This window comes from Leopardus geoffroyi, chromosome C1, assembly GCF_018350155.1.
Source record: "Leopardus geoffroyi isolate Oge1 chromosome C1, O.geoffroyi_Oge1_pat1.0, whole genome shotgun sequence".
Taxonomy (NCBI): domain Eukaryota; kingdom Metazoa; phylum Chordata; class Mammalia; order Carnivora; family Felidae; genus Leopardus; species Leopardus geoffroyi.
In genome coordinates this window covers 36,845,488-36,865,373 of record NC_059328.1, presented here as the reverse complement: position 1 = coordinate 36,865,373, position 19,886 = coordinate 36,845,488, and the positions used below count along the sequence as shown (strand labels likewise).

General features: G+C 39.6%; 1 protein-coding gene across 2 annotated transcripts; it reads right to left on the bottom strand.

Moving 5' to 3' along the window:
- Positions 1 to 11,918: 11,918 nt before the first annotated feature.
- On the bottom strand, positions 11,919 to 19,877 carry LOC123597819 (cytochrome b-c1 complex subunit 6, mitochondrial). 2 transcript variants are annotated; one of them, XM_045477211.1, is made up of 5 exons: positions 19,724 to 19,813; positions 16,123 to 16,149; positions 15,487 to 15,634; positions 15,217 to 15,378; positions 11,919 to 12,134 (listed from the first exon to the last, which is right to left on the bottom strand). In XM_045477211.1, the coding sequence occupies exons 3-5, from the start codon at positions 15,547 to 15,549 to the stop codon at positions 12,102 to 12,104; spliced, it is 258 nt and encodes an 85-aa protein (XP_045333167.1). In that variant the 5' UTR covers positions 15,550 to 15,634; positions 16,123 to 16,149; positions 19,724 to 19,813; the 3' UTR covers positions 11,919 to 12,101. The 2 variants fall into 2 exon arrangements, with proteins under 2 accessions (XP_045333167.1, XP_045333166.1); XM_045477210.1 differs by lacking the exon at positions 15,487 to 15,634 and having other exon boundaries at positions 19,724 to 19,877.
- Positions 19,878 to 19,886: the final 9 nt, after the last annotated feature.

Sequence of the window (19,886 nt, the reverse complement as noted above, 5' to 3'; positions counted from 1 at the left end):
GCATGAGGGAGGGGCAGAGAGAGGGACAAAAAGAGAATCCCAAGCAGGCTCTGGCGCTGACAGCGTGAAGCCCCACACGGGGTTTGAGATCTCACCAACCGTGAGACGTGAGCCGAAATCAAGAGACCAAGAGACAGTCGCTTAACCGACTGAGCCACCCAGGTGTCCCCTCAGATAAGTGTTTTTAAAATGATCATCTGGGAGCTTACTGGTTGGTGAATACACAGAGGTGCTGGGAGAGAGCACGGAAGCGCCCTGTCTTTCCCTATGTGCATCTCCATCTGACAGTACCTGAGTTACATACTTTTATAATAAGCCAGTGATCTAGTGAGTAATGGGTTTCCCGAAATATGTGAGCTGCTCCAGCAAGTTAACAGAGCCAAGGAGGGGCTGGTGGGGAACTCTGATCTCTAGGCAGTAGATCAGAAGTACAGATGTGAGCTGTCAGCCAGTGGAGCTTAAGTATTCAAAAGTAATCAGCCACCATTTCAAACTCCCATCAAAAAGTCCTAGCACTTTCAGAAGGCAGGAAGTTTGGGTACATTTTTACTGAAGTTACAGGAATGATGAAGCAAGTGTGAATTTTAAGACAACAAACTATCTCTTCACTACCATAGAAAATTAGAAGTAGTGAAGAACCTTGTAGCACTTTGAGCTTTTCCAGTATTTTATGGATTGTGAACTGCCAAAGCTACATATGAAAGAGGGAATTTTTGACCTTTGCCCAAACTATATTCTTCTTGATGTGGGTTGTAAAATTCCACTGAGAAACATACACCTTTATTTCCACATTTACAGGGCAGGAGGAGTTACCAAAACTTTAAATATCACAAATAGAATCTTGTGTTTATCACTAAAAAAAGAAAAATCATCTGACAGTTGATGACTGGAGTAGGTAGGATTATGGGAGGTAGATCAGATGAGAGAAGACAGTTCTGGATTAGTGTGGTGCCAAGGAAGATACAAAAGGATTCCCGGGCGCCTGGGTAGCTCAGTTAAGTGCCTGACTCTTGATTTTGGCTCAGGTCATGATCTCACGGTTTGTGGGTTTGAGCCCCACATCTGGCTCTGTGCTGGCAGTGTGGAGCCCACTTGGGATTCTCTGTCTTCCTCTCTCTTCTCCTCCCCCCGCTGGTGATCTCTCTCTCTCTCTCTCTCTCTCTCACACACACACACACACACACACACACAAGTAAAATTAATAAACATTTTTTTAAAAAAGGAAAAGGATTGATTCCACTTGTGATTAAGAGAGAATTGATTGATTGGCCCTATCTATCTAAACTAGTACATGCTACACCACCAGTTAATAACTGTCCTCTTAACCTGCCTTTATTCTTATAACTTATGTATTTTTTCATATAGTCTGCTAAATTACAATTTGCAAAAGGTGGGAAACATAATTCTTACACAAAGATAAAGTGAGTGCAGGCCAAAGATTTTATTCATCATAATAAACTACTCCTCCATTACTATCCTAAATAATGAGGGAACCAGTTAGATGGTAAGATTTGTGCAAATGAGAATTTGAGTTTCAGATATTTAGATTATCAAAGGAATGCTGAAATGAATTTGCTGATAGTTGCAAAAACATTAAAATCTTCAGTAATAAACTATAATGTTTGGGACTATCACTTATACCAGATGGAAATCAATTCCATCTCTACTGATCAAAATCCATTTGCATTACTATGGATAGGAGTAATTTGCATTTGCAAATTGGTTTTTTACAAGCTAACCTTTACCCCTACAAAGTTGTGCAATAGCCTAGTCAATATAAAGTCAATCAAAGGTATACTCTAGCACTACAATGAAAGAGCACCCAGTAATTCTTTTCTGCCCATTTACAAGTTCTGGACCAATTTTCTGACCCCTCACCAGAATGTAAGATTTTAAAAATCAAATCAAGGATTTTGTTTAATTCATTGTTGGATTATCAGCACCTAGAGCTGTATATGGTACATAGTTGGCGCTCAGTAAATAGTCATTGAATGAGTGAGTGAAAGATGAGAAAGAAGTTTGTAACAGGGACCTAGCAGTTGTAAGATGGAGGGAGATGTGTGCATAGAGAAAAGCCTTTTTTGTTTTATTAAAAAAAAATTTTTTTTAATGTTTATTTATTCTTGAGAGAGAGTAGCGGAGGGGCAGAGAGAGAGGGAGACACAAAATCCAAAGCAGGCTTCAGGCTCTGGTCTATCAGCACAGAACCCGATGCAGGGTTCGAACTCATGAACCGCGAGATGACCTGAGCCGAAGTTGGACGCTTAACTGACTTAGCCACCCAGGTGCCCACAGAAAAGTCTTTAAAAAAAAAAATCTCATGACATTTAAATCCAGATAAGGATCCAGTGAAGAGAGATTGAATACACTAAATAGGAGTTATCCCAGCACACCTCTTCTCACAGATTTATACCGAATGTGGAGTGTCAGGACCACAACCACAGTCTCCCTGTGAAGGGTCCTTTCCAACTCCAAGCCTCAGTTTACCCATCTATAAAATAGGGAATCAAGAGAGAGAGGGTTGGAGTAGATCAATGATTCTCAAACCTTTGGGTCTTGAGACACTTTACACTCTTAAAACTTAAGAATTATTAAGCTTTTTATTTGCTATCAATATTTGCCAGATTAGAAATTAAAACAAAATATTTTAAATATTTACTCATTAAAAATAACAATAAACCCATTGCATGATAATATAGGTATCTTTATGAAAAAATAGTTATATTTTTCTAAAAGAAATTTAGAAGAGTGGCATTGTTTTACAAATATGTGGCAAATTAATGTCTGACTTAATGAAAAGCTGGATCTTCATCCTCTTCCTTTAGTGTGTTATGATATGTTGTTTAAGTATATATAGAAAATCCAGCCTCACACAGATAGGTGGTTAGAAAAGAGAGGAGTATTTTAATAGAATATATATATATATATATATATATATATATGACATATATATCGGATATTTTTTGGTACTATCTCAAAATTGGACAAGTGGTAGTTTTCTTAAAAGTTAGTAGCAGGGAGGGGCGCCTGGGTGGCGCAGTCGGTTAAGCATCCGACTTCAGCCAGGTCACGATCTCGCGGTCCGGGAGTTCGAGCCCCGCGTCGGGCTCTGGGCTGATGGCTCAGAGCCTGGAGCCTGTTTCAGATTCTGTGTCTCCCTCTCTCTCTGCCCCTCCCCCGTTCATGCTCTGTCTCTCTCTGTCCCAAAAATAAATAAATGTTGAAAAAAAAATTAAAAAAAAAAAAAAAGTTAGTAGCAGGGGAAAAAAAAGTCAGTAGCAGGGGCACCTGGGTGGCTTAGTTGGTTGGGTTGAACATCCGACTTCCACTCAGGTGGTGATCTCAGGGTTGGTGAGTTCAAGCCCCACGCTGGGCTGGCTGCTCTCAGCCTGTCAGTGCAGATCCTGCTTTGGATCCTGTCCCCCTCTCTCTGCCCCTCCACAGTTTACACTCTCCCAAAACTAAATGAATATTAAAAAAAAAAAAAAGTTGATAGCAGTGTGGAATCTGAAACCATATCTATAACTTTTCATACTCTGTTACATTGAGATCCATTGATCTATCTTGTAGTTAAAATGACTCTTTTGCCTAAGCTTGATTTGTCACATCATACAGTGGTTATTTGGAAATTATCAGGGTCACTGAGTTATGCCGAGCTTACACATGCTTTCACATTCATTATACAACATCAAAAATCATATTTGTTAATATCACTACTGATCTCATCGAAAACTTTATATGTTAGGAAAACTTTTAAGCTCACAATAATGGGTACCAGTTTTTTTCAAAATCCTAATTTTATTTATTTATTTAGTTAGTTATTTAGTTATAAATGTTTATTTATTTTTGAGATAGAGTGGGGAAGGGGCAGAGAGAGGGATGAAGAGGATCCAAAGCAGGCTGTGCACTATCAGCTGTCAGCAGAGCCTGATGCAGGGCTTGAATTCACAAACCACGAGATCATGACCTGGACCGAAGTCCGATGCTTAACCAACTGAGCCACCCAGACACCCCTTTATTTATGTATGTATGTACGTATGTATGTATGTATGTATGTATGTAATCTCTACACCCAGTGTGGTTTGCAGACCCACAACCCTGAGATCAAGAGTCACACGTTCCACCGACTGAGCCAGCCAGGTGCCTCTCAAAATGCTAATTTTGCTTGAAGGCAAAATTTTTTTTTAAATGTTTTTTTTGGGGCACCTGGGTGGCTCAGTCGGTTAAGATTCCAACTTCAGCTCAGGTCATGATCTCACAGTTTGTGAGTTCAAGCCCCGCATCAGGCTCTGTGCTGTCAGCTTGGAGCCTGGAGCCCACTTCAGATTCTGTGTCTATCTCTCTGCCCCTTCCCTTCTCGTTCTCTGTCTCTCTCTTTGTTCTTTTTAATGTTTCTTTTTTATTTTTGAGAGAGAGTGTGAGTGGGGGAGTGGCAGAGAGAGAGAGGGACAGAGGATCTGAAGCACCTTCCCTGCTGACATCAGATCCCGATGCAGGGCCCGAACTCATGAAGCACAAGATCATAACCTGAGCTGAGTCAGATAGTTAACTGACTGATCCACCCCGGGTGTCCCTAAAATTAGCTCAATTTTTATCTTTGGCGACTGGTACTATCAATTGTTTGAATTGACAGTGACAGGCTTACTTTGTTCATTTTTTAAGAAAATGCTAGTTATTAAAATACAATTGATTTTTGTCTGTTGATCTTACATCCTGAGACCTTGCTAAATTAAATTATGTTTCGGTAACTTTTTGGAACTATTTTCACTTTTTCTGTGCACAAGGTCATGTTTTTTATAAAGACATTTTTACTTCTTTCCAATCTGTATGCCTTTTTTTTTTTCCTTTGCCTTATTTTACTGTTTATGACTTACAGCACACCGTTGAATACAGGTGGTAGTAGTAGATTGCCTTGTTCTCATTCTTGGGGGAAATCACTCAGTATTTCATCATTATATATGATGTTATATAGGTTTTTTTTTTTAAACAGATGTCCTTTACTAGATTGAGAAATTTCCCTTTCTTAGTTTGCTGAGATTTTTTTTTTAAATTATGAATGGTTGTTGATTTTCTTCAAATGCTTTTCCTGTATCTATTGAGATGATCATATGATTTTTCTGCTGTATTGTTAATATGATGAGTTATATTGCCTGATTATCAAATGATGAACCAACTTTGCATTCCTGTAAAAAAACATACTAGTTCATGATGTATCATTATTCTTTTTATATATTGTTATATTCTTACATCTGTGTCCACAGAGAATATTGGCCTGAAATTTTCTCTTTCTGTAATATCTTTGCTTGATTTTGATATCCAGGTAATGCTGGATTCATAAAATGAATTTGGAAAGCATCCTTTACTCCTTTTTTTTTCCCTTCACTCCTATTTTCTGAAAGAATTTTTATAGGATTGGTATTATTTCTTCCTTAAATTATGGATAGAATTCACCAGTGAAGCCACGTAGAGTTGGGTGTTTGGGTGGCTTTGTTTTTGTTTTTTTTTGTTGTTGTTGTTTGTTTTGGGGGGGGGGGGAGGGTGTACAGGGTAAGGTGGAAAGGAAGGTTTTTAATTGTGAATTCAGTTTCTTTCATTGACATAGGGCAGTTATATTCAACCAGAGATGATATCCCTTCCCCCGGGAACATTTGGTAACATCTGGAGTTATTTGGGGTTATTATAACTAGATGATGCTTCTGGCATCTAGTGGGCAGAAGCCAGGGATACTGCTGAAAACCTTATCCCCCACACAAAGAATTATCTAGTCCAAAATGTAAGTACTACTAAAATTTGAGAAACCCTGATATAGGGCTATTTGAATTTTCCAGTAGCAGTTTTAACAATTTGAGTTTTTTAAAGAATTTGTTTCACATAGGTTGCCAGTTTTCTTCACATAAAGTTGTCCAGAATATCCCCTTATTACCCTTTTAGTGTTTGTAGCAAGGGGCATCGAACTATAGCCACAAACCAAACTCAGCCTCAGCCAATATTTCAAATACTGTTTTATTTTTACACAGCCACCTTTCATTTACTGTGGCTCTAATAGAGATGAATGGTTGCTCAAGAGATCATATGTCCCACAAATCCAAAAATATTTACTGTCTGAATGTTTACAGAAAAAGGCTGCTGACCCGGTTTGTAGTTTGTAGGATCTATAGTAATGTCCCCTCTCTCATCACTGATACTGGTAATTTGTATCTTCTCTCTTGGGTACTTTTGTCAGCCTAACTACAGGTTTATTTTGTTGAATTTTACAAAGAACCAGGTTTTGGTTTTATGAGTTTTCTCCTTTCTTTTCTCTCTCTTTTTTTTAAAGTTTATTTCTTTATTTTTGAGAGAGAGCGAGAGAGAGAGCAGGGGAGGGGCAGAGAGAAAGGGAGACAGAATCCCAGTAGGCTCTGTATTGTCAGTGCAGAGCTTATTTCAGGCTTTGAACTCACAAATGTGAGATCATGACCTGAGCCATAATCAAGAGTTGGATGCTTAACCGACTGAGGCACCCAGGCACCCCTCCTTTCTTTTCTATTTCATAGATTTCTACTCTTTATAATTTCTTTCTACTTAATGTGTTCTTTTCATTGTAAGCTATCTTAAAAAAAATTTTTTTTTAATGTTTATTTTTGAGAAAGAGAAAGGGGGGTGGGGGTGGAGGGGAGCAGAGACACAGGATCCAAAGCAGGTTCAGTGCTGACAGCAGGAAGCCCGATACGGGGCTTGAACTCACAAACTGTGAGATCATGACCTAAGCTAAGTTGGACACTTAATCGACTGAGCCACCCAGGCACCCCTGTAAGCTATCTTTTAAATAAAATTTTTAAATGAGATAGAATATCTATTCTATTTAATATTTATTTACCATTTCTGGGACTGTTTGTTTCTTTGTGTAGATGAAAGTTTCCATTTAGTATTTTATTTTTCCTGAACTATCTTTAATATTTCTTGTAGAATCCAAGTCTGCTGACAATGAATTCTGTCTGTTTTTTTTATTTATTTATTTATTTATTTATTTATTTATTAACATTTATTTATTTTTGAGACAGAGAGAGACAGAGCATGAACAGGGGAGGGGCAGAGAGAGAGGGAGACACAGAATCGGAAGCAGGCTCCAGGCTCTGAGCCATCAGCCCAGAGCCCGACGCGGGGCTCAAACTCACGGACCGCGAGATCATGACCTGAGCCGAAGTCGGACGCCCAACCGACTGCGCCACCCAGGCGCCCCTGTTTTGTTTAAAACATCCTTATTTAGTTTTCATTTAAGGATATTTTCACTTGATACAAAATTTAAGGATAAACATCTCTTTCTTTCAACACTTTATTTTTTAGAGAGAGAGAACATGTGAGTGGGGGAGCAGGGAGAGGGGCAGAGGAAGAGAGAAAGAATATCAAGCAGGCTCCACAGTCAGTGCAAAGCCCGATGTGGGGCTCAATCCCACAACCCTGGGGTCATGACCTGAGCTGAAATCAAGAGTCAGCTGCTCAACCAACTGAGCCACCAGGCACCCCTTTCAAAGCTTTAAAGATGATTTTTCTTAGGAGAAGTGGGTAGTAATTCTTACCATTGTGCCTCTGTATGTAATGCATGTTTTCTTTTTGAGATTTTCACTTTATCACTGGTTTTCAGCAATTTGAGAATAAGTGACTTGGTGTGATTTCCTTTCTGTTTATACTGATTAGAGTCTGTTGAGCTTCTGGGAACTATGAATTTATAATTTTCATTAAATTTGTAAAATTTCAACCATTATTGTTTCCATTTTTTTTCTGTTCCAAAACATCTACTTAAGTTTTTTCATTTATAACATTCCTTCAAATAAAATAATATGGTATTCCCCACCACCCCCCAAAATTTGTTTTTCTCTCTTCCTTCCCTTCTCTCACTTTCTCTCTCTTCTGACCATGTGATATTGTCTCAGTTTACTTTTTCCTTGTTCATTTATTTTTAGTGTTTTTTTTTTTCCTCTTGTGCTTCAGTTTTTATAGTTTCAGTTGCTGGGTCTTCAAGAGCATACCAGTACACATACACTTTTTTTTCTTCACTGTATAATCTTGTGTCAGTCTTGTCCAGTGAAGTTTAAATTTCAGATATTACACTTATAAGCTCCAGAAATTCTATTTGATTTATTTTATATGTTGCACTTCTCTCATTATGTTCATTTCCCTTAAATTTTTGGGCATATTTGTAATAGCTCTTTCAAAGTCCTTGTCTACTATTTTCTCATCTTATCATCATGTGTCTGTTTTTATTGACTATCTTTCTCCTGGTCACATTTGCCTGTTTTTGTGCATGTCTAGCAATTTTTTATTGAATGCTTGGTATTGCAAAATTTACATTGTTGAATGCTAGATTTTGTTGTCTTCTTTTAAAATGTCTTGGACTTTGTTCCAGCAGGCAGTCAGGTTTTTTGTGAATCAGTCTAATCCTTTCAAGGCTCCTTTTTAAGATGTGGTATAGCCTATCTTCAGTATCCTCTTTCTAGGGCTAGCTTTATCCCTACTGCTGAAGCGTCCACTTCCAGAGTCAATGCTCCAGGTGTTCAACAAGTTTAATAGGAATTCCCCACATTAGCTCGCCAAAACTCAAACAACTCCCAGCCCTCTGTTAACTCTGGGAATTAGTCAATTTATAGGTACCCAGTAGTTCTTTGCCTGGCTACACAGAATGTTGCCCTATTCAATTGCAGCTTAATATTCAGCAACAGACTCAAGAATCCTCTAGGCAGAATTCTGGAGCTTTTTCTCTGGGTAATTCCTCCTCTCTATGATAAAACTAATAACACATTACTAACCATTCACTGAAATCTGAGTGATGAGTTTAGAAATGTTCCCTGTAAAACTTCAGCTTTCCTATATGTTTGAGATTCTAATGAGCTGTTTGAAAATAATCAGATTACGTACAACAAATACAATCCCAGTATTTTTAAAGGTATTTTGTGAGATTATACATCACCATGAAATGGGTTCTAAGTCAGAAATGGCTGGGAAATGCTGGCCATCCCTGTAGCTAGGACAACAGGTTGAAAGAGCTTCTAGGTTCAAGTGGCCCTTTGCCCCATTTTTGCAAACATAATCCTTCAGATTCTCAGAAGCTCCACTGCCATATTTTCATCTATGAAGCTTTCTGCAGCCTTGCTGGCTATACTGAGTATCAATTACTTCTGAAGCACAAGGTACTCATTTTTGCCATGGTTCACTTTCTATCCATATATAACTATCTGCATATTGTCTTTTTCATTTGCAACCAGAGGTTGCAAACTAGTGAGCCAAAGCCAGCCCATAGATGTGTGTTATTTGGCCTAATGCTTTTAAAAAGTTAGTTGTCCACATTTAAAAATTGGGAGATGGGGACAGGAAAAAATAAAAAATTGGGAGAGCTAACATAAAACTTGGATTTCTGGCTCCTTACCAAGTGGTCTGGCAACACTGGCTGTGTATTCCCACATAGCAACAGCTTATGCAGTTGGAGCAGTTTTCCAACATTTACAGCGCCAGCTTCCCTCAGCACTCAGGTGGTTCAATTTGCAATGCCTAGACCTCTGCTGTCTAATATGGTAACCACTAGACACACGCGGCAATTTGAATATAAATTAATTCAAATTTAATTGCAATTAAATAAATTTAGAGGCACCTGGGTGGCTCAGTTGGTTGGGCATCCGACTTTGGTTCAGGTCTGATTTCACCGTTCGGGGGTTCGAGCCCCATGTTGGGCTCTGTGCTGACAGCTCAGAGCCTGGAGCCTGCTTCGGATTCTGTGTCTCCCTCTCTCTCTCAAAAATATTAAAAAGATATTTTTTTAAAAAAATAATAAATTTAAAACCTCAATACCTCAACCACATTTCAAGTGTTCAGTAGCCATCTATGGCTAGTGGCTACCATATTGGACAATACAGAATAGATACCAGTTGCCCCAATAATGTCCTTAATAACAAAAGGATCCAGTTTGAAATCACATGTTGCACTCAATTGTCTTGTCTCTTTAGTTTCCTTTTATCTGGAGCAGTTCTTCAGTTTTTCCTTGACTTTTACCATCTTGATACAAATGAGGATTACTTTGTACGATGTCTAGTTTTTTGTTTTTTTTTTTTTTTTAATTTTTTTTTTTTCAACGTTTATTTATTTTTGGGACAGAGAGAGACAGAGCCTGAACGGGGGAGGGGCAGAGAGAGAGGGAGACACAGAATCGGAAACAGGCTCCAGGCTCTGAGCCATCAGCCCAGAGCCCGACGCGGGGCTCGAACTCACGGACCGAGAGATCGTGACCTGGCTGAAGTCGGACGCTTAACCGACTGCGCCACCCAGGCGCCCCGTACGATGTCTAGTTTTATAGAATGTCCCTCAGTTTTATTTATCTGGTTAGATTCAGCTTATCTATTTTTTGCAGGAATCAGTGATGCTGGGTTCTTCTCATTGCTGCCTACAGCCATGTGTCTCCTTAGTGGGGATACCAGCTTTCATTTAAGCTACAGTTTGTACATTCTCCTTTTGTAATATGTATCACCTTCCTTACCTTTTTTTTTTAGGTTTATTTATTCATTTTGAAAGGGAGAAAGCACACATGCAGGTGGGAGAAGGGCAGAAAGAGAGGAGAGAATCCCAGGCAGGCTGTTTGGCTCATGACCTAAGCCAAAGTCAGACACTTAACTATCTGAGCCACCCAGGTGCCCCCCTCACCTAACCTTTAATTGATTCACTTATTTTTATTAGCTTGGATTCCTGTATTATTTTATTCAATGGAGTTACAATCCAGTACTATCATTATATATTTTGATGCTCAAATTATTCCGGATTTGGCTAGTTGCTTTTGTGTACTTGACACGTCCCTATCGTTCTTTGAGCATTTCCTTCTCTCTGGAACAAACAAATGTCTTGTACTTTCCCAGCTCTGGAATCACCTATTCCTCCAAGGAACCCTGGTTCCTTTTATTGGAGAATAAAGCCTTCTTTGTGGGCTGAGCTAAAGAAATATATATCCCCTACATGTTTATACACTGGCATCTGTATTTACTTACATTGAAATCTGTATTTATTTAGATCATAAATACCTCAACACTGCTCAAATCCTTCTGGTTTCTTCCTATTTGTAACTCATTCTCTCCTAGCACTTATTACCTTCAATATACTAACTTACTAGATGTCTTCTACTCATATGTATGTAACCAATTTCCCATTGCCAGCACTGCCTACCCAGGTGCCTTTTCATCCTTCTTGGAATCCACTACCTTTCCCCTCACAAACTTATTATCTCCTCACTCCTTTTTAAAATATGTATGTATGTTATTTCTTAAGTAGGCTCCATGCTCAGCGTGGAGCCCAATGCAGGGCTTGAACTCATGACCCTGAAATCAAGACCCAAGCTGAGATCAAGAGTCAGATGCTTAACTGATTAGGCCACCCAGGGGCCCCCTAAATATGTGTATTTTTTTTTTAATTTTTTTTTTTTCCCCAACGTTTTTATTTATTTTTGGGACAGAGAGAGACAGAGCATGAATGGGGGAGGGGCAGAGAGAGAGGGAGACACAGAATCGGAAACAGGCTCCAGGCTCTGAGCCATCAGCCCAGAGCCCGACATGGGGCTCAAACTCACGGACCGTGAGATCGTGACCTGGCTGAAGTCGGACGCTTAACCGACTGCGCCACCCAGGCGCCCCTAAATATGTGTATTTTTAAAAAAGCAACCTTGTTGAATACTGAGACCAAAAACTGTCAAAAGACGCTTGTAAGAGAGAATTTCACATGGACTCAGCATTCGATGAAATTGAGCCATCCCTGTTCATGTTAAGTGTGATAATGGCATCAAGGTAAATTTTGTATCAAGAGATGCATACTTGCTAGGCGATGGGTACACGGGAGTTGATTATTGTTCTACCTAGTCTTATGTTTGAAACTTTCAAATTAAATTTAAAAAAAGGACAAGAGGCAGCAGATCTGCAGATCACTGGCCTTTATTAAGAGGAATCACTGCTAATTACATAGAAGCTACCTGCCTAGCTAAAATCCATGAGGTTCACATGAACTTACAGTTACACAAATAAACAAATGGCATGGTCAAAACCGTAAGAAAGTATCCTGATGACCAGGTCATGAAGGCTGGGGTGAAGTCTGCACATTTATTTCAAGCTGTTAAAGAGTTTGTGGGCCACCTACATGGGGGAAAGAAAAGGATGTCATCAAACGGCAGCTTTAATATCCTGGCTTACAAGGTCCTTCATGACCTGGAACAATACTGCTTCTTGTCTCTCCACAGCGTTCCATACACCCACACCCCTCTTGAGCCCTAGTGAACTCCCTAGTTACTTGAATACTATCTCCCTTCTACCTGGAACTCTTTCCCACTTTTTTCATCCTTTATTTTTCCTTTAGAACTTAAGTTTACATGTAATTTCTTGTAAGCCTTCTCTAAACAAACTCCTATCCCCACACAAATGTGTCTCTCCTCTGTCTTCCCCACAGAAACTTATATGTCCCATATCACAGTGTTTATTAACTCAACAAATGTTTATATATAATATCTACTATATGCCAGGTACTCTTCTAGATGCTGAGTAAGCTACAATGGTAAACCAGGTAATACCTCTGTCTCTTAAGGAACTTACACAATGACAGAATCATAAAATATATATTAAGATTAACTTCTGATAGTGAGGAATGCTCTGAGGAAAATAAAAAGGCAGGGAGGGCTAGCAGCTTTAAACAGGAGGATCAGTGAAGGCCATCCTGAAAAGGCTACACCCAAGAGAGTTTACTACTCTACTTGTCTTCTATGCTGGCTCAATTTGGTGAAGGAAAGGACCATGCCTATTTCATCCCCAGATCTCAACCCAGTGCTTGGCTCATAAAAGTATTTAAATAATATACAATTTACCATCTTAACTATTTTTTTTTTAAAGTAAGCTCTAGGACAAACATGGAGCTTGAAATCACAACCCCGAGACCAAGAGTTGCACACTCCACTAAATGAGCCAGCCAAGCACCCCCATTTTAATGATTTTTAACTCTACATTTCTGTGGCATTAAGTAATTTACTGTCTAGCAATTATCAATCTCCAATTTTTTTCAATTTCCCAAAATGAAACTATGTACCTATTAAGGAATTCCTCATTTCCCCCGACAATCACCATTCTACTTTCTGTCTATGAATTTGACTACTCTAGGTACCTAGTAAGTGGAATGACCTATTTGTCTTTTTGTGATAGGTTTATTTCACTTAGCATGTCTTCAAGGTTCATATATGTTGTAGCATGTCAGAGTTTCTTTCCTTTTTAGGACTGAACAATATTTCATTGTATGCATATACCACAGTGGACATTTGGGCTGCATCCATCTTTTAGCTACTATGAGTGCTGTGAACATGCATGTACTAATCTGTTTAAGTCCTTGAACAGTCTCAATTCTTTAGGGTATACAACCAGAAGTGGAACTGCTAGATCATATGGTAGAATTTACATTTTTGAGTAAAGTACATGATTTCTTTTTACTGCCAAATAATATCCCATTATACAGATATATTACATTTTATTTATCCATATATCAGTTGATATATGTTGTTCTCCTTTCTGCCTATTATGAATAACGCTTCTGTGAGTATTTGTGTACAACCTTTTATATAGACATGTTTTCATTTCTCTTGAGTATATAGGTAGGAGTGGAATTACTGGGTCATATTAACTCTAACTTTTTGAAGAAATGCCAGACCATTTATCTATAGGGCTATACCAATCTATATCCCTATTACTAGTGTATGAGGTTTCCAATTTCTCCACATTTCACCAACACCAATCTATTTCTTTCATGATATGGAGAATTACAGACACATATTTTGTATATAAATTTTGCTTCTTTCCACTAAAATTATGTTGAAAAAGAAATGCCTCTATTCATATTTTATATGTAAATGTATCTATGATGCCATTTTTATTTAAAAATCTGATAGTGTATACAAGAAAACATGGTTACCTCTAGCTAGTATGATTTCAGTTAGATTTTTCTATATTCATAAAATACCTTCCTTGATTATCACAATGTGTTTAATGGGGGGGTACTTGTGTACATTTGTGTACTTCCAGTGTATATTACAGAATTAAAACACAAATATTGAATTGTTGAAGCATAAAATTGGTTGAATGGAGATCATTAACTTTTTCATGGGGGCAAATGTCATTTATTTTCTCCTTTTTACTTTTTGACCCCCTTCACCCAATTCTCCCTATCTTTTTGATTATAGCCATCCTAGTAGGTATGAACTAGTATCTCATTGTGGTTTTGATCTGTATTTCTCTGAGGGGTAAAGGTATTAAGCACCTTTTCATATGCTTATTAACCAATCAGTTTTAATGTAACCAATCATATCTAACTTTTGCCTACTCTGTAATTTATTTACAATACCTTACTCTTACATGTAAAAGAGTCAAATACAAATTTTAAAAATTTAAAAAAAAAGGAAGGGGCACCTGGATGGCTCAGTCTGTTGAGTGCCTGACTCTTGATTTTGGCTCATGATCTCCTGCCTGGGATTCTGTCTCTCTCTGCCCCCTCCCCTCCCCCCACCATTCTCTCTCTCAGAATAAATAAACTTAAAAATAAACAAATAAATAAAAAGAAACAAAACTTTTTGGACCAACTGCTATGTATAAGACAGGCTGAAGGATATAAATTATTATTTAAAAAAAATTTTTTTAATGTTTATTTTTGAGAAAGAGACTGCGTGCATGCGCACACATACACCCATGCATGCACACATGCACTGAGTGGAAGAGGGGCAGAGAGAGGAGACAGAGGATCTGAAGCGGGCTCTGTGCCAACAGCAGAGAGCCTGATACAGGGCTCAAACTCACGAACCATGAGATCATGACATGAGCCAAAGCTGACGCTTAAGTGATTGAGCTACCCAGGCGCCCCAAGGATATCAATTATTTTAAAATAGCCTGTTACTTAAAGATACAAAATCCAGCTTTCTTACTGGATTCCCAATCCAAGTTGGGACATCATTTCTCTTCTTTAAGCCTCAGTTTCTTATCTGCAAAATGGGGATAACGACCCCTTATCTCCAGTGAAAACAGAATTAGATAAGACTATTTATGTAAAGTGCTCAGAACTGGACCTGACATATATTGGGCCAATAAGTAAATGCTTATTGATGGAACTGTCCTAGGATGGAAAGGCTGTCAGCACCAAGCCTGCCTGGCCACTATAAGTTTCCCCCTTCCTGACTTTAGGCTGACTTACACAATGGTCCCTTGCATGCAGGAAGTCAAAGAGCTCCTCTGTGCAATCCTCCTCTGTCTTTGACCTGGAGGATACGCGCTCATCACAGAGCTCTAGCCGCTCCCGAGCCTTTACACATTTCTCCAGCTGCTCGCATTGCTCTCTCACCGTTGTTAGAGGATCCTGAAGGAGAAACACAGAGAAGAACCAAAATGGGGTTATAGGAGGAGACCCACAACCATCTGCTTTGATTAATACAACCACCAAACCAAGGTGCTGCCTCTGAATTACCGTGCAGAAGGCCAGCTGGCAGAGCCACACTGCCGCCAGAAATGGCAGAATGGGGTCTCCCATTCAATTCTGATGCTAAGTAGTAGGGGAAAGTTTCACATTCCTGCCTTCCAAGGTTGCCAGTATGCACTGAAAGCCTCAGTCCTATCTGAAAAACAAGGTGGTAAAGGAAACCTAGCCAAACTTGAAGCAGATCTATAGGAGGCCTTACTTGTTAACATAGCATTTTGGGATATGTAATGTCTGTGAATTTGAATTCTCCTCATCTGACAGCCAGGCCTATGCAACCCCAGCTGTCCAGCTAGAAAGGCAATGTTAACATGGAGAAGGACTATACAAGAAGAGCTCCTTCCAGAATTCTTTATTAAACCACAAATAGCAGATAATTGAGTACTAGATCCTCAAGATGCTGCTCTGCTCCCTGACGCCATGACTAAAGCCCCAAACCCAGAAAAGACTGTTTCCCAGGCCCACACCACCCCCCAAACACTCCACAGCACAGGAAGGATTAAAGGCCTTTTCCACTTCCATCTTTTCCAAGGTGTCAAGTAAAGACGCCTTAAAATGCCCTTAAGAGTTTCACGAAGCTCAAACTTTCTTTTACTGAGGTAGTTCCAAACCTGAGACGGCTCTTACCACTAATTCCTCCTCCTCCTCTTCCTCCTAAAAAAGGAAAACAAAATTAATGTCAGCAGCAATTTAGGAAATACATATTCCCAATCACACTGATTGTTGTAATTACGGAGGATAAGCATTGTATTAATTGTGTTTTTTTAAATTTTCTATATTTTATGATGCTTTGACATTGTAGGGCATTGCTACGTTACTAATCCAGGAGAGAAAGCCCCTCCCAGGGCTGGCTAATTTCTAGGCAGCAACTTGCCTTAAGGACACATCTTTCATATGTAAACCAACCAATCCAAAAAACCCTTATCACCAACTACCTCCTTTATCTAACTCTCCTACACTAAACCTGTTATTGTCCCTGCCCTAATCTCCTTAGAGTCAAGTACCAAACAACTGGAGACCACCTCTATAGCCCAGAACCCAAGGAAATTATTCAAACTATCTAATCCTAACCTTGCCAGAGCTTGACTATCTTGCCTCACCCATTCTTTCCCTCAGAAACCAAAAGTCTGGTTTCCCTTGCTCTCTCGGCTGGTCCAGGCACTTTCCCATGTGGCCCTGGGGGGTGTGGCCTTCCCCCCTTTTCTTGGAACCCATACAAACTCTTCTTTCAAGAACAGTTGTCTCCATGCCTGTAACCTTACCATACCTAATTAAAACAAACCCTGAGTACATTGCAACAAGGACACACTATCTCACTTTAATTAGCAGCAACCTAAAGTGTGCAGGACACTCTAAAGCCTCTAAAGTACTTATCTGTAATTTGATTAATCACAACAGCCCCTTAAAGGGCTCCCAGTTTAGAAATAACAAACACTAATTAGACATTTTTTAAGTGAGCTCCACACCCAGTGGGGCTTAAACTCACCACCCCAAGATTTAAAAAAAAGTCGCATGCTCTACAGCCTGAGCCAGTCAGACATCCCTAATTAGACATTTTCTGATACAGATTCAAGCTGATGTTCACATGGAACCTATATAACTTAAAGTATTTTGTTTGGAATTCTGGTAGGTCCTAGCACCAAAAATAGCTTAATTTCATCCTTACATCCCAAATGAAATTAGGAGGAAAACATTTTCTCTAGACACTGAACTTGAACTGGGAATATGAAAATGGCCAAACCTAAACTCTTCCATAGCCAATGCTTTCCAGTTACTGCATTTGGCTTGCTGAACCCTCAGGACTCTAAGTAAACTATCAGTGTTAAGTGCATCAAAAGTCTAGAGTAGTCCATTCACAAACTTGGAACCATGCCCTAACCTATTTACTTCTGATTCAGGGACACAACCTCAAACTTACAAATAATGTAAACTTTTACAAATAATGTAAAAGATTCCCTGTGGGAGCATCAGCATAGGCTTAAATCTCAGGCATAGCAGAGTCTGAACTGCAGTATCTCAACCTGTCTAAATTAAGGTGTTTGCCTTAATTTACATTCACAGGAATGTGAATGCACATGTCCACATTTGGGGAAGGGAAAGAAAAGGTATATACAAAGATTAAGAAAAAAAAAAAAAAAAACCCACAACAAATTAGCTTAGCAATCCTTCATTAAGTTTTCAAAATTCCAACACAATTTGCTTCATTCTAATGAAAGCTGGGAAGGGTAAGGCAGGTTCAACCCAGGCTATTTATTCTCACAATTAGCAAAGATCTCTTCTAAACATGAAGATGATTTTTAGGATGTCAAATTCCAGTTTTTCATTAAGGTTTCTTAACCTTGCTCTTTAAAAAAAATTCATACTGAAAAAGTTTTTCCAGGGGCACCTGGGTGACTCAGTCGGTTGAACATCCCAACTCTTGGTTTCAGCTCAGGTCATGATCTCACTGTTTTTGGGCTTGAGCCTCACGACAGGCTCTGTGCTGACAGTGCAGAGCCTGCTTGGGATTCTCTCTCTCCCTCTTTCTCTGCCCCTCCCCAGCTCACTCACTCATTCTCTCAAAAACAAAAACAAGGGGCACCTGGGTGGCTCAGTCGGTTAAGCGGCCAACTTCAGCTCAGGTCATGATCTCACGGTCCGTGAGTTTGAGCCCCATGTCCAGCTCTCTGCTAACAGCTCAGAACCTGGAGCCTGTTTCAGATTCTGTGTCTCCCTCTCTCTCTGACCCTCCCCCATTCATGCTCTGTCTCTCTCTGTCTCAAAAACAAATAAACGTTAAAAAAAAATTTTTTTTTAAAAACAAAAACAAAAAAACAAACAAAAAAATCCTCCCACCCACCAAATTGAAATCCTAACCTGCCCGAGTTAGAAACCTGAAATTTGTATCCCAGAAGCAAGACCTTTGTATCATTTCCCTATTAGCAATGGTACTACGTTGATCATTTTGATGATTTTGTAACAGAAGTATCACAGCATGTTTTGGAAAAACAAATCCAAATACAAGTCTGAAAATGGGACTACTTCATATAAAATTTCCAGTCAATGACAAAAACCAAGGTCACACTAGATAAAAAGATTTATTGTCCAAAAGGTATAGATAGGTTCTTCATAAAAGACCTCAGTTTTCTTAATTAAAACAAAAAAACAAAAAAAACAAAAAACAAAAAAACTGACTACTTTCTTTTTCTCATCTGCTGCTGTGGTGAGCTCTACTGAACTTTCTGGTATACTTCCTGAGGCAAGCTCCATTTCTTTCTGGTCCTCTTTCTGAAAATAAGACTAAGAAAAATCATGGGATCAACTAGTTTTCAACTACTCTGAACCCATAAACCCAGAACAGCTGCCCAGAAGTGACTAGAGAACAAAACAAAGGATAGGAAATGTGACTGAAAACCAAAAGTTAGCTGGCTTCTCTAAAGCTGTATAGCACTGTGGCTAAGTCTTGGCTCTGGAACCATGTGGCTTGGGTTCAATTCCTCGCTCCATGATTTCTTAGGTGTGGTCCTTAGAAAAGATATTTAACCTCTCTATGCTAGCTTCCTCACCTGTAAAATGACAACAGGAATAGTACCTAATACGTACCTCATAGGACTATGGGGTGGCTTAAAGGAATGAGTACATATAAAGAACTTGGAATGGAATAGTAAGCTGTCAATATATTATTACTAGGTTGGAATTCTTCCTCTGGGAAAGAGCTCCCTCTTCCATCCTCACAGAATTATACTGCACACTCCTACACCGTCCCCAAATATACCTCCCACTCCCACCCCCACCAAAGAAAAAGAAATCCCTTCCTCACAGAAACTACCATAAGGCCAGATCTCCGGAACCTCAACAGAAGAAGCAGGATTCCTGACCTGAGCGGAGGGAAGCGCTAGGGTTGGTCTGCTTGCTCCCTGACCTTGTCAAACCAGGATCTCAGAACACCTGATTGACTAAAAACACAGATACTATTTTTACAAAAGTTTAGGCGACACAGCATTTTCGCTCTCGTTAAACCGTCACCGCTTTCACAAGACGGGGAAACCAAGGCCCAGAGAAAAGCTAGTCATCTACTAGCCCCAGATGAATCGACGAATTCTGGGGCTGGGTCGAGGGAACCAGTAAATCCCGACCGTGCAAACTCCAGGGGCGAATCCAAGGCCAACAGGGCCCCGCGTGTATTTTGGCGGGCTTGGTCTTGAGCCTCAGGGCAGTGAAGAGGGCCGAGTCGGTCGCCTTGCCTTACCTCTTTGGGATCTCCGGACCCAGTCAGCATCTTTCGCTCGTCCTCCAGCCCCATGTTCCGCTACGGTCCTGAATTCAACACCAGCAGCAACAGCGGCACCTATTCCACTTCAGGATCAAGAAGGACTTGTAAGGGTCACTCAGCGGATATCCGGCGATCTGGC